Consider the following 14,814-nt stretch of genomic DNA (forward strand, 5'->3'; position numbering starts at 1 on the left):
ACTACAGTGAAAATGGTTAACTTTGTTAAAGCAAGGCCCCTGAACTCTCATGTATTCTTCGCTATGCAGTGATATGGGCAGCGACCATGTAATGCTTTTACAACATACAGAAGCTCGCTGGTTATCAAGGGGCAAAGTATTGACCAGTCTTTTTTAAATGGAGAGACGAGCTTAAAGTTTTCTTTACCTACCATAATTTTCACTTGTCTGGCCGCTTGCATGATGACGAGTTTCTCACACGACTGGCCTGTCTGGGTGATGTTTTTCACTTGTCTGGCCACTTGCATAATGACAAGTTTCTCACACGACTGGCCTATCTGGGTGATGTTTTTTCTCACCTGAATGATCTGAATCTAGGACTAGAGGGACTCTTCACAAGTATATTCAATGTGCGGGACAAAATTGAGGCTATGATTAAGAAGTTGGAGCTCTTCTCTGTCTGCATTAACAAGGGAAACACTCTTTCCATTATTGTATGGTTTATGTCTGCAAATTACCTCAAGCTTACGGACAATGTCAAATGTGATATCACGAAGCACCTGAGTGAGTTGGGTGCGCAATTACGCAGGTACTTTCCCAAAATGGATGACACAAACAACTGGATTCGTTATCCCTTTCATGCCCTGCCTCCAGTCCACTCCAGTCCACCAGTCCGATATCTGAACAAGAGAGCCTCATCGAAATTGCAACAAGCGGTTCTGTGAAAATTGAATTTAATCAGAAGCCACTGCCAGATTTCTGGATTGGGCTGCACTCAAAGTATCCTGCCTTGGCAAGTCATGCTGTTAAGACACGGATGCCCTTTGCAACCATGTACCTACAGTGCCTTGCGAAAGTATTCGGCCCCCTTGAACTTTGCGACCTTTTGCCACATTTCAGGCTTCAAACATAAAGATATAAAACTGTATTTTTTTTGTGAAGAATCAACAACAAGTGGGACACAATCATGAAGTGGAACGACATTTATTGGATATTTCAAACTTTTTTAACAAATCAAAAACTGAAAAATTGGGCGTGCAAAATTATTCAGCCCCTTTACTTTCAGTGCAGCAAACTCTCTCCAGAAGTTCAGTGAGGATCTCTGAATGATCCAATGTTGACCTAAATGACTAATGATGATAAATACAATCCACCTGTGTGTAATCAAGTCTCTGTATAAATGCACCTGCACTGTGATAGTCTCAGAGGTCCGTTAAAAGCGCAGAGAGCATCATGAAGAACAAGGAACACACCAGGCAGGTCCGAGATACTGTTGTGAAGAAGTTTAAAGCCGGATTTGGATACAAAAAGATTTCCCAAGCTTTAAACATCCCAAGGAGCACTGTGCAAGCGATAATATTGAAATGGAAGGAGTATCAGACCACTGAAAATCTACCAAGACCTGGCCGTCCCTCTAAACTTTCAGCTCATACAAGGAGAAGACTGATCAGAGATGCAGCCAAGAGGCCCATGATCACTCTGGATGAACTGCAGAGATCTACAGCTGAAGTGGGAGACTCTGTCCATAGGACAACAATCAGTCGTATATTGCACAAATCTGGCCTTTATGGAAGATTGGCAAGAAGAAAGCCATTTCTTAAAGATATCCATGAAAAGTGTTGTTTAAAGTTTGCCACAAGCCACCTGGGAGACACACCAAACATGTGGAAGAAGGTGCTCTGGTCAGATGAAACCAAAATTGAACTTTTGGCAACAATGCAAAACGTTATGTTTGGCGTAAAAGCAACACAGCTGAACACACCATCCCCACTGTCAAACATGGTGGTGGCAGCATCATGGTTTGGGCCTGCTTTTCTTCAGCAGGGACAGGGAAGATGGTTAAAATTGATGGGAAGATGGATGGAGCCAAATACAGGACCATTCTGGAAGAAAACCTGATGGAGTCTGCAAAAGACCTGAGACTGGGACAGAGATTTGTCTTCCAACAAGACAATGATCCAAAACATAAAGCAAAATCTACAATGGAATGGTTCAAAAATAAACATATCCAGGTGTTAGAATGGCCAAGTCAAAGTCCAGACCTGAATCCAATCGAGAATCTGTGGAAAGAACTGAAAACTGCTGTTCACAAATGCTCTCCATCCAACCTCACTGAGCTCGAGCTGTTTTGCAAGGAGGAATGGGAAAAAATGTCAGTCTCTCGATGTGAAAAACTGATAGAGACATACCCCAAGCGACTTACAGCTGTAATCGCAGCAAAAGGTGGCGCTACAAAGTATTAACTTAAGGGGGCTGAATAATTTTGCACGCCCAATTTTTCAGTTTTTGATTTGTTAAAAAAGTTTGAACTATTCAATAAATGTCGTTCCACTTCATGATTGTGTCCCACTTGTTGTTGATTCTTCACAAAAAAATACAGTTTTATATCTTTATGTTTGAAGCCTGAAATGTGGCAAAAGGTCGCAAAGTTCAAGGGGGCCGAATACTTTCGCAAGGCACTGTATGTGAGAGTGGATTCTCGGCCCTCACTAGCATGAAAACTAAATACAGACTGTATGTGGAACATGATATAAGACTGAGACTTTCTCCAATACAACCCAACATTGCAGAGTCCTTTCAAGCACACCCTTCTCATTAACCTGTGGTGAGTTATTCACAATTTTCGATTAACAAATAAAGTGTTATGTAAGATGGCTAAATAAAGAGCAAAATTATTGATTATTATTATAATGTTATTAATGGACTTTACTTCCCACAAGCCGGGTTGTGACAAAAACTCACACTCATTCTTATGTTTAATAAATGTATCGCATAGTGTGTGTTTGTGGCAGGCTTACAATGATGGCAAAAAAACAACATTTGAGAGTGCGCTGACCCTGGTGCTAAGGGGGGTACGCAGCAGGAGTTTGAATGTTTGAAGGGGTACGGGACTATAAACAGTTTGGGAACCACTGGTCTAGGTCATTTAGTACCATCATCCCCTTTGATGTTATGGGTGCTATAGCGACATCCATGCATTTTGTGAATGTTCTTGGTACCAGGGAAAGGCCGAAAAGTAATACTTGGTGCCCTTCTTCACGGAGGCTGACATCTGTCTGTGAGAGCCAAAGCGGTCTGCATGACGAGATGACCGTATACCGGGCTTTGCCATTAGCACGTGACATCTCAACATTTAAGAGGGAGAATGTGGACACCGGAGTCATTTCAGCTGTCAGCTCAGGGTCACCGTCGGTGGACAGGCGAGCTATCAGACCATGCAGGTATGCCTGCAGCAGAGTGGTTGTATTCATGAGGCGAGCCACCATGGCCAGAAGTTGTCCTTTAAGTTGTCATCAGCAGCCCGATGAGGACAGCGGGGAGACTTACCAATGATCTCCTTGTCTGGGAGGACCATGATCGCAACAATGGGGTCCATGACTGGGTACTGGTCCAGTACCAATTCCTCGGGCGAAGCCATGAATGTCCAAGGCTTGCACTGGCTTGAGTTAGCCTTAGCCCAAGTTTGACGCAGCTCATTGGAGTACTTGGGGCAATGAGGAATGTACACTCTGCCTGGGCTTCTGTTAGGGTCTGGATTAATATCCAGAGCTTTCAGAATCCTAGAGATGAGCTCCTGCAGATCAGCTGATGAAGAGGGCGCTTCACTCTCAGCCCTCTCTGAGCCATGGTTCGCTGACCCAGAACCAGCCTCAGAGGTCTCTCTTTGTCTATGTCATTACCAGCAAAGATGGAGATAGCATCAGGATCCTGTCTTAAGTCTTCAACAGAGCCTGTCAGGCTGAGAGAGTGGAGCTGCGAAGGTCGGCGGGCCCGCTGCCGAGGAGGGTTGTTAACGCTTGAGTCCGCTCCCGGAGCCTCTAGCATTTGTCTCCTTCATCGTAGCTAATCGTGCTTCACATAGACGTGGGCCAAGAGTAGCACAATACATGCAGCTGAAGGGGGAATCCACAACCTGAATGGCATGATCTAAGCCTAGGCACATCATACAGGTGGAATGGGCATCAACCGAAGCCAAGCCAGCATTGCATTTATCACAGTAGTATGGTATGTATAATCTTCTCCCTGTCTAGACAAAAGTCAGAAATACAGATATGTCTTATAGAACAGATAATCTGCATTACACTCCTTTAATAATATACCAGGTGTAAGTATAAAGTAGTTCTCTTCTCAGGGCAATATGTTAATTAAGTAATAATATCTTCTATGGATATCAGAATATATTTGGGAAATTCCACTCACAATCCCCAAAAGGTATGGATGTGAGGAGCCAATTACACTGAGAGAGTAACAGACTGTGTGAGAATAGGTCCTATGAACAGATGCTCTGAATCTCACTCCGGCAACAGCTGCAGCTCGAGCCAGTAAGAGAGTATGCTAGCTAGGATGCAAAGCCTGGACATTAGCCTGGGTAGGTGCAGTACCCAGACTCATATTTCTGAGAGAAGAGGCTAGCATCCAGCTGAAGCTAATAACCAACAGGTAATGCAATTAGCGGGGGGGCAAACCGGCGGACAGACAAGACACAGACAAGATTTGCGCCCGTGAACAGGTTGGACCAACCAGTTCACCCTAATTCATAGCATGGTGTCGACCTGTAAGAAAAAGCTTATAAGACAAAACACTGCAGAGAACTGTTGGGAGGAGCAAGCTTCGCCCAAAATGTAGCATACTCTACACATTCAAGGAAAACTAGTCTTCTAAATCCAATTCTCGCTCACCTGCGTAGCCAAGGGAAGAAAATAGGAAGTGATGCTATGCGCCCAGGTATTTATAGGGGATGGGGCGCATCACACCCGTGGCACGGAATTACTCTGATATTAATACCTTGATTCATCCTGCCACCAGGCGGAAGGATATTTCATTGAGTGACTAGCATAGTCTCTCAAGTGAAATAGAACAGAAGACTGGATCTACCAAAGTCAGAAGTAACCTGTATTGATTTTCGGAGCACACATCTTCTGTTCTATTTCACTTGAGAGACGATGCTAGTCACTCAATGACATATCCTTCCACCTGGTGGCAGGATGAGTCAAGATACTAATACCCCACATAAAAAAAATACCCCACATTATTTCCCTTGGGATCCTTATTCTCCGAAGCTTGGCTTCGGAATGCACATCCAATTGTTGCAAACACCATTATACCAGAGAAGAAGAAGAAACTGCACTGTTTCCCAAGTTGTAGTGGGAGGACCACTCACCATATCATCAAATATTTTTAATGACTAACACAAGATAGACCACAGCCTATTGTTTCTAATGGGAACAAATTAGTCATAGTGGGCAGGACAAGCAAGGAGGGGTGCAGAGCCAAGCACTAGCTAGCAAGATGTTTGCATATTTCCGTTGTATAACGCCTACTCCATGAAGTGCACATGTGCAATAAATCAATTTGCCTTTGCACCCATAAACAACTTTTTTTGGTTACTTGGGCAAAGTGTAAAATCTACAAAACTTAGTCCACTCTGTTCGTAACAGATTATAGTTTTGGGAACAGAAAACGGTATTGAGATCAAATGTTTAATCCTTGAGAAAATGTCGGCAGAAATCCATATTGCTCCATCTACTCCTACTGCCGGCTACAGAGCTTCATCTCATCACCATATTTGGTAGTGAGTAGAAACGCCAACCGGATGCTTCACACTAATACATCCGGTGGGATATCTGTTCTATCTATGATATCATCGCGTGACTCCAAGTTTACTTCAAAATTATGGTTATTATATCAATATTTGCGCATAAAGGCGTTTCCACCGCCTTTTTCTTTCATAATACATTTTACCGACACAAAAAGATGTTGAACGTACAAGTTATCTGTTGGCACTTATAACAAACGTCATGTTTGCATCACGGTTGTCTTATTCATCTTTTTTTGAATGGTATGACTACTCGCATAACTAGATTGCAAACGTGGTTAATGACATCAACTTTAATTATTGTATCTTTCTAGAAATGTTTGATTGTCATCCAGTTGTTATTTTTATGTTATCATAATCTCCCTTGAAAAATGCCACTACATCAATGTATATGCGACTAAAATATGACCAAGTAGGCATACACGAATTCTCATCATATAACTGGTATTGGCCATTTTATATACCCCCCCCCTTTCTTGAATTCAATGAGCTTGACTTCCAGTTTCCGTTTGCATTGTAGTGCGTCGGAGAGTAAAATGGGAGTAGAAATCGAGACCATAACCCCGGGTGATGGTAAGGAAAAAACTGTAAATATGATTACATTAGTCAAGAGGATGTTGCTAAATTCAAAATATTAAGTCGTTAACACAATACATAGCTAATTCTTTCAATTTCTTCCATCCTTTAGGACAGACATTTCCCAAAAAAGGACAGACATGCGTTGTGCATTATGTCGGTGAGTCAGCAAGCTAGCCACTAGCTTAGCTAGCTATTGTCAGTTATCCACTTGCTTCGGTAACAAAGTACGTTATTTTTATAATGTGTGTAATCTGCCAAGCGGATATTCTCTCATAACTAACAATTAGTTCGAAGATTTGCTTAGCTAATTAAATAAAGTATTTTCTACGGTTAAAGTAGTTGTTACACCCTAGCTAAGCTAACGTTTGTAGCTAGTTGCCATACTACTACTTGCTAGCTAATTGACAGTTTTCTCAAATCCGTGAGAATGGATTTAATTAAGATGAATGTATCTTTAGCAAATAAGTTGGCTAGTTAAGCCAGTAGCCGATAATGTTTGTCCAGTGGACTGTAATTAAATATTTTAATCCATGGATGCTAGCTAGCCATTTGGGAGGGTACAGAATGTAATTTAGATACACGGCTGTATTTATTTAATTTGATTTAACTCGGCAAGTGTAACTAACGTTTATCTTCTCTCAATCCTATCGCAGGCTCACTGACTGATGGAACCAAGTTTGACTCTTCCCGGGACAGAGGCAAGCCTTTCAAGTTCAAGATTGGCAAGCAGGAGGTGATCCGTGGCTGGGAGGAGGGGGTTGGCCAGGTAAGAAGGGTCTACTGGGTGTGTTTGCATTAGATATCCCCATTATTCTCTTGTACGATTGCACCACTTGTTTCAATAATTTAGAAAATCAAAAATTGGCTTGTGGGTGATTTGCAAGGACACAAGCCATTATAGGGTTATATTAGCGGTGTCTCGACAATAATACTATGACCGCTCTTTTTGTTTCACCTTCCCCACAGATGAGTGTGGGCCAGAGGGCAACTCTGACCTGCACGCCGGACTTTGCCTATGGCAGCAAAGGGCACCCTGGTATCATCCCACCCAACTCTACCCTCATCTTTGATGTGGAGCTGATGGGCCTGGAGTGATGTTTGTGTGCACTTACTACATGTTTAATTCCACTCAGATTTTCAGGGTGAGACAATTCTGCAGACAAATAGCCTGTTCAAATTGCACTACTACATTGTTGGGAGTACATTATAGTTGTATGAGCTTAAGTGCTCATTGGTGTGTTTAACAAGCTTTGGTGCTCATCTCCCATAATCCCCTTGGTCGTGTCTGTTCTGTTAACCACAGAATTGCATCCCTGTCCCCTTCTACAGGTTGACTCCTATCTCGGGAACATGGATGAAAAGGCAAAAGGAAGATAAATGCACTTGACTCCTGTAAAAGACTCGCATCTACAGCTTCACCACTTCACTCTCCTTTCCATTTATATTCAAATGTGTCACTTGCTTAAAATACCTTATTCTTGATATATCTTGTAGTAGAACACCCTAACAAGTCATAGGCCATACCTTTCAGATGTCATTTTATTGTTATGTATGTTTTTATGGTCTTTTTTGTTGTGAAATTTGTAAGTCATACCTGCCATCAGGGGTAGGTACTGACACAATTTTGGATAAAGTATCATTATACAAATATTCAATTTGATCTCATTCTTGTGGCTCTGAGTGGCCTTGCTTTTCAGAAAATGTGTTATTGTGGACATGATAATTGAGAAAAAAACTGAATAAATGACTCCCCAAATGGATTGGATTAATGTAATTGGATTGCAGAAGTTTACTGAAATGAGAACCACCCAAAATGTTTTACAAGTCAGCAATCAAGTTTCTGAGATAACTTTTAAAATACATAAATACTGCTGGTATGATTGCTGACATTCAAAATATTTTGGGACTACCAACAATGGACTATCTAAGTAGTTTTTTTGGGTGGAATTTTCATTTTAAATTCATTTAATGATTTGGTTAATATATATTTTTCCCAGTCATGTTAACTTTCTGAATTAAACACTGTGTAGACAGACAAGCGTGGCACATACTGTTGGTAAGGCCAAATATTACATGTGTAATTAAAGATGGTCATTGTTGTAGTGCAGAACTCGCATGCCGGCAGGTGTAGTTGTCCTCTCGAGCGACAAAATGGGTGAATTTTCTATGGTATGTTTCAACAAAATTATCCCCCAGTAGGCTTGACCTTGTTCTCTAACTAGGATAGTTTGTTCTGATTTCTCAAATTTTTCTTGTATCATTGATTTAATGCTGCACAGTATCTGACAACTGTATACCAATTATTTCTAGTGTTGTTCTGAGAAGTGCTGAGGGCATATTTGAACACCATTAGTAATCACAAGGGAATGCAAAATAGACCCTTTGTTTTGGGCCAAATATCATTCACAGTATTATTCCATAATTGTACCATAAGATTTGTGAAGTTGCATGATTTTGTTTTCAGAGGATTAGTGAAGTGCTAAAAGCATATTTGAAGGAACTTGTTCAGCAAGCTATGCATCTGTAAGGTTAAATTTCCCCAAACACACAATGAGTCAACTCTCACCCCATTGGTTGAAAACAATTGTTCCTCATCCCTAATGTATTTTTATTTCATATTGATTCCCAGGCATCTCTAATGCGTCTCTAATTCTCTCAGAGCACACTTCAATAGATAACACACAGACAAAGGCAACTTTCAGTTTATTTTCAAAGGGAAAAGGAAATACATCCAGAGCTATTTACACTTTGCATTCTACAGCTTTTTGTGCAATTTATCAACCCAAGTAAAGACATTCCATCATTGCTTTTTCTCATTGATATTGACTACTGAATTTGAATAATTGTCGTCAATGTAGCTTTAGCGGCACGATGTGGCTCAAAAGAAGACTGGCATGGTTAATGTTTTGATGACATGCAAATTCACTACAAACTTAAAGTAGTACAGTATAGTCCCAAAGGTGGGGAAAAAAAGTGCAATGTTTGAAACAAATATCTAGGCTAACTATTGATCATATTCTTAATATTGTAAATTGCGAAATTTAGTAAATGGTATATGTGCCTTAATAATAACCTAGCCTGCATTTTTTATGACGTGCACTGGCATTCAGCATTTGCATGGATAGTGACGGTGCTAGTCTTATTCAGAATGTTTATCTTATCCTTGGACTATAAATAAAAATGAATGAAACCAGAAGATAAACTTTGGATCCCTGAAATGTAATAGATTCTCTATCTCTCAGTCGTTGTGCAAAAATAATTCAAAGACATTCAACTAGAACTCCTACTCAGATCCCTCATTCACTTAGCTCTAGAAACTAAAATAAAATGTTGCTGATGCTTCTAACAAGATGAACCATATTCACCCCAATTTCAAAGACAACACTAGAAGATTCATGGAGCATACATTAAAGTCTTCAAGGTTCAAATGTAGTAAGTCTGTTCAAAGTGAGGTAATGGCAAAAGGCTGAACATTTCTCAGGGTTACATGCAATGTACAGTTACAGGAGACACTGTAGACCCGTGTCAAAAAGTCAATTTAAGCAGGCTCATGCATTCCCCATCAAATCACTATTGCATTAGATTTTCTTTGATAGCAAGGCATGATTACAAATCTAACAGAAACAGGCTTGAACTATACAATTAGCCTAATTCCTGTCTGCTGTAACCAATGAACAAAATTCACAAAGGTCAACTGCAATACAATCGGATAATGTAAATCTCAAGTTCATCCTCAAATCAGACGTGGTGGGTGGAGAATAAAAAGCAATAGGAGTTTAAGTCCAAATCAAAGTCGGTATAATTGCCTTTGTGGCTGTGGCTCGTAAGAGGTTGGGGTTGCATGGTTACTGTGAGGGGAGTCAGGAGGCTAAAGAGTAAAGTTGTCAGATATCGGTCGCCCCATTCATGCTTGTGGGTTCATGGCCCCGGCCACATCCCCTGCGTCGCAGAGAGTGAAGGGCCACAGCGCAGCAACCCCGTAGCAGAGAGCCAATGTGGTAGACAGGCATGACCTCCCGAGGGGCCCCATGGCACAGCCAGGCCACTGTCGGCACTACCGGCATGGCCACTGCCAACAGGTCCACCAGGAAGTATCGGCTCCAGAAGTTCCGCTGGGGAGCCCCCTCCTCGCCCTCTTCCCCTTCCACAACAATTTCACCTTCAACTACAACAGCCTCCTCCTTCTCCACCACTGTCACACTCCCTTGCCTCTCTAGTGAATACAATGACACAGGCTTGGGCTGGCAGGTTTGGGCCACTGTTGGCATTATTGTCATCTCCACTGGGCCATCTGGAGGCAGTGGTTCTAGGTTGTAGGAGAGCTGGGGAGGAGGGGAGGAAGACAAAAAGGGAGGAAACGGTTGTTGTTCAGAGTAGGCTGGGGTGATGTCGGTTGTTGCCAGGGAGATGATGCTTAGCTCTTCTCCCCCTCCTTCCTCTGAGACCCAGGTCATGGTGGGGCTGCAGGCCTGGGATCGGACCTCTGGTTTCACATCTGTCATGGGGTCAGCAGCAGCCGCTGCCATTGCAGCCGGGGGCTCCTCCTGAGGGAGGTGCAGGAAGAGGTGGTGATGCGGGAGGCAGGTGTGTCCACTGCATCTGCAGCTGTTACCTAGGGAATGGCAGGAGTGGGAGACGGGCAGGACAGCCCCCCCGCTGTACAGTCTCTCGTAGGTGGAGGAGTGTGGCATGGTGGAGGAGAAGGGGCCACGGGCGGAGCCGACTGGGTTTTGTTCTGACAGAAGGGCTGCTTCCAGGAGCAGGTGGGTCCGTCCCCCTTCTGCCCGTGCCGCTGCACGCAGGTCAGGCCCTGGGACGTTTCCGTTGCGGTCCAGATGCAGGCCCTCACTGCTCAGCCGGGTGTAGGTGGTGCTGCGGTTCATGGTGCTGGCTGGGGAGCAACCACATGAGCGGGACTTGACTGGTCTGGGTCCCTGCGGTGAAAGGTATGGCTTTTGGTTGTGGGGGGATTTTTCTGGGGTGCCGAGATTTGATCGTACTGTCTCCACAACCTCATGTAGGTGCTGGATCTCCCTGCGCGCCTCCTTTAGAGCAAGCTGGGCCTCCACACGATGACACTCCTCCTCTATCCAGTCCTCTTGCATCCGACACAGCTGGGTCCTCATCTCAGTTATCTCACTGTCCCTGAGAGAGAGAAGGAGAGAGGGGGAGGGGTTTGAGAATATGAGGGCTTCCCAAGGAAAAGTAATCAATGTGTGGTTTGCCTTGAGAGGCATGAGAAGTCTGAGATACAATCCCAGTTTCTGTAGTGAAATGGAAGACCGTTATTGATGTTGCTATTTTTGGAGTCATAGTGTGGTTAAATGCAACCCAAGAGCTGGGTTGTGAATGAGACACTTCTATTGGCCATTAGATCTGAAGTATCACATTGATCAGGAACATTCTGCTTGTCACAACGCATCCCTCCGGACTCACCTGTGCTGCAGTATCTCAACATTCTCCCTTAGCCTGGCTCGCAGGTGTCTGATACACACCTCCTTCTGCTGCAGGGGTGTGAGGTACTGCTCTGGTGTGGGGGGACGGATCCCATGGTTATCACTGCAGGTGGTGTGCTTCTTCTGACACCTGGGTTTGCATAGGAGTGTGAAGGAGAGTGTATAGTGATTACCAGTTTTGCATCAGAGATCAATCAATCATCAGATAAAAACTGCCATCATAACAGAGGCTGAGGAAGAGGCTAGAAGATATCAGTGGGGTCTTTCGGTTTTTAAAATAAATTATGAATCTCAAAACTACATGAAATGCTTTCCCCCCCTTTTATTGCAAGGCAGATGCTACACCTTTTTCTGAAAACATTTGCTTGGTATTCTTCTGAATCATTTTTATTGCATGATATTTTGGGCTCAACCTTAAAAAAAAACAAATTCCTAAAACAAAACTGTTTGCTTGTGTCTTGCGTATGATGTATAGATGCTGTGTCTTACCTGGGTGTGCCAGGGTATGTCCGGGCTGTAGGACTGCCCTCACTAGCCCTGCCAGGATAAGTGTTGGTGGGGTAAGTGTTGGTATTGGAGGCATTGCTATGGGAATGGCGCCCACTGCTAGTAGCCACTGACCGCCTGTAACAGAGAGGCTACGTTAATGTTACACATTGATGAGACTCTTATCTTCAGTCAAAAACATTAAGAAAACAAACCAAATCAATGGATTGCTTCCGAAAACTCACTCACTATACATGTGGTACTATATTACCCTAACATTTTCATACATCATCACTTGGGATCATCACACAGCAAAAAAATAATAGCGAGAGAAGGCAGCAGCAGTACCTGCGCTGACCTGCAGAGGGCTTCCGACTGGGAGGGAGTGACATGGGTGTGGACCACCACTATCGCTCTGCTGCTGGCTCCAAGATGAAGTCTAGGAAGATGGCTTACAGTTGGACTGTACAATACATAATGTACAAAGATAGAGAAAACAGAATGGACATAGACAGGAGATAATCCGTTAAAAACGAACATAGAAAAGCAATCCATTTTGTTGACATTTCCTCTACCCACCAGAAACCACTTTTAATCCCTGGGCAAGGACATAATCCTATGTCATGGTCTCAAGCTGTGTATTAAAAAAACACATTCATCATAAGATAATAAAGTGTTTTTTTTTGGGGGGGGGGGGGGGGGATGTGTTGTAGGCCTACTGTTTGTTGTGGCCCTGACTGCCCTGCATGTTAGGAGCCCATTGATGAGTAAACCAGTCTGGCCATCAGGAGCCCTTCAACAGATAAAGAAGCCTTTCACAGGACAGACCAGGGCAGACACAGGGCATTCTGTGAGTCCATCGCCCATCTCACTGCTGCACAACCCATCCCTGGTAACCACAGACAGCCGGGAATAAACAGAAATCATAATATCCACCGGCAAAATCCAATGAACCAAGAGCCAAAAATAACAAATAACATAACAAAACCAGACCAGTTGGTACAGAAACAAGTGTTGTGCAAACAGAATTGCAGCATCAGCACATCTGTGGCTGACTGAGCTGAGCAGCCTAGCTCAAACAATAATAGAGCAAAAAAGTGTGATCAAAGAGAAAATCCCTGCTGAGCACAAAGCAGCTCAGAGATACAAAGACATGGCATGTCTGTGATATGCAATGTGATATGGTTGTCTACTGTCACTGTGCGAATGGGACATTTGAGGACACAGTACAATTGATCAATACAGGAAAGCATGGGAGAGCCAGGGATCACAACTACGCCTACCCTACAGTGGATAATGTAGAGCCTCTGCACAACAGGTGGTGGGTCAAGCAATGTACTTCTTATGTAATTGTGAGCAGCAGCAGACGGCATAACTGGGTTGTAGGATGAGGGTGAATTAACGGGAATAAGGTTTAATGTTGGCTGATCATTTGATTCACATTAATGCTACCTACCTAGGTTTCTGGGGAATTACTGAATAAGGTTGAGCATGGTGCTTTACGTCATCTGTACAATGCAGAAGGGCAAGGAGCGCTGAACAGGCTTTTCGCTCATGAACAAACTGAACATTACCACTACAATTGGCAATATTTTAATCAATGTCTTCTTTTCCTATAGACGCGTGCGCTGTTGATGAATGGGCAAGACGCAGAAAGCCATTAGCACTAAAAATATCAGTTGCATCTCCGTGCGTCACTACAAGAGACATTGACATTATAGAAAACAACTACTATACCATAGATTATATGCCAGTGCATATCTAAAAGCAAAATCCTACCAGCCAACATCACTTTCCGGTGAACACAAACATTCCATCCAACGTTTGGTATCTTCGGGAGCAGGCAGAAATAGGTGACAAACGAATTTAGCCTGGCTGTGCCCTACATAGGCTACTGGGATTCAATACACCAGCCTCTCTGATGCAGCGATTACCTGACTCTGTGATCTCTGACATAGCAGTACACTAACAAGATGATACGATTCCCAACATTTACCATTTTTGCAGGCCGATAAATAGTCCTACATTGTGGAGTAGAATATGTCCCCTCCGGACTTGTGTATGGACGCTTGAGAACCGTCACCAGTGGCAAGTAGATGGTTACTGTGCTGCTGATGAGAGTCCATGCCGGGAGCCACCTGTGTGAAGCTAGCCACAATAGCGAAATTTGCTGTTCGCCTTCAAAATAAAAGTTCCCCATTGTGATTCAAACATAACAGTGGAATCACGCAATAATCCAATGCTAAACAAGGTCGGAATGTTATTATATACATTCAACAAGACAGTAACTAAAAATACTCAGTGATATCCAAGGATTACAATTCTGACGTTTACACAAATAGCGTCATATGTCATACTAAGGAACTTCAAATGTGGGAAATCACCTCAATATTCAGCCTATTGTGAGTAATGAACATTCATATTGCAATGTACAGCCTTACCTATGGCTCTTGTCCATGAAATGGGGTATCAGCCTTTTATTTTGAAGGTAAACCTCAAATTCCACGATTGTGGCTAGCTTCACACAGGTCTGAGAACCTGCTACGAAGATATTTTGGTAATTACGTGCAATGCATCGGATTCTCGTAAAGACACAATGAATCATGGCGCACCATTCGGCAATTATCTAACACCTACCGATGGTGGGGCATCTGGGGATGGTCTGATGGTAGTATCTTGCCAACATGTTTATTTACAAGGGGCATGGGTGTTTGGAAC

At 43.1% G+C, this 14,814-nt stretch overlaps 2 protein-coding genes across 2 annotated transcripts; one reads left to right on the forward strand and one right to left on the reverse strand.

Moving 5' to 3' along the window:
• The first annotated feature begins 6,050 nt into the window (after positions 1 to 6,050).
• Positions 6,051 to 7,914, forward strand: LOC139416678 (peptidyl-prolyl cis-trans isomerase FKBP1A-like). Its single transcript, XM_071165633.1, has 5 exons — positions 6,051 to 6,148; positions 6,264 to 6,311; positions 6,808 to 6,920; positions 7,121 to 7,296; positions 7,484 to 7,914. The coding sequence occupies exons 1-4, from the start codon at positions 6,061 to 6,063 to the stop codon at positions 7,247 to 7,249; spliced, it is 378 nt and encodes a 125-aa protein (XP_071021734.1). The 5' UTR covers positions 6,051 to 6,060; the 3' UTR covers positions 7,250 to 7,296; positions 7,484 to 7,914.
• Positions 7,915 to 9,913: 1,999 nt separating this feature from the next.
• Positions 9,914 to 14,172, reverse strand: LOC139417324 (syntaphilin-like). The gene is made up of 5 exons (XM_071166592.1): positions 14,093 to 14,172; positions 12,445 to 12,559; positions 12,100 to 12,234; positions 11,591 to 11,740; positions 9,914 to 11,299 (listed from the first exon to the last, which is right to left on the reverse strand). Exons 2-5 carry the CDS (start codon positions 12,486 to 12,488, stop codon positions 10,039 to 10,041), a joined length of 1,590 nt encoding a protein of 529 aa, XP_071022693.1. The 5' UTR covers positions 12,489 to 12,559; positions 14,093 to 14,172; the 3' UTR covers positions 9,914 to 10,038.
• Between the last annotated feature and the right edge of the window lie 642 nt (positions 14,173 to 14,814).

The sequence above is a fragment of the Oncorhynchus clarkii genome, chromosome 9 (assembly GCF_045791955.1).
Source record: "Oncorhynchus clarkii lewisi isolate Uvic-CL-2024 chromosome 9, UVic_Ocla_1.0, whole genome shotgun sequence".
Classification (NCBI taxonomy): domain Eukaryota; kingdom Metazoa; phylum Chordata; class Actinopteri; order Salmoniformes; family Salmonidae; genus Oncorhynchus; species Oncorhynchus clarkii.

Coding starts and splice junctions, on each gene's coding strand:
- LOC139416678 (XM_071165633.1), top strand. CDS start 6,061: ATGAGCTTGACTTCCAGTTTCCGTTTGCATTGTAGTGCGTCGGAGAGT. Junction 6,312..6,807: donor ATGCGTTGTGCATTATGTCG/GTGAGTCAGCAA, acceptor ATCCTATCGCAG/GCTCACTGACTGATGGAACC. Junction 6,921..7,120: donor GGGAGGAGGGGGTTGGCCAG/GTAAGAAGGGTC, acceptor CCTTCCCCACAG/ATGAGTGTGGGCCAGAGGGC.
- LOC139417324 (XM_071166592.1), bottom strand. CDS start 12,488: ATGTCACTCCCTCCCAGTCGGAAGCCCTCTGCAGGTCAGCGCAG. Junction 11,741..12,099: donor ACATACCCTGGCACACCCAG/GTAAGACACAGC, acceptor ATGCAAACCCAG/GTGTCAGAAGAAGCACACCA. Junction 11,300..11,590: donor GTTGAGATACTGCAGCACAG/GTGAGTCCGGAG, acceptor TCTCTCTCTCAG/GGACAGTGAGATAACTGAGA.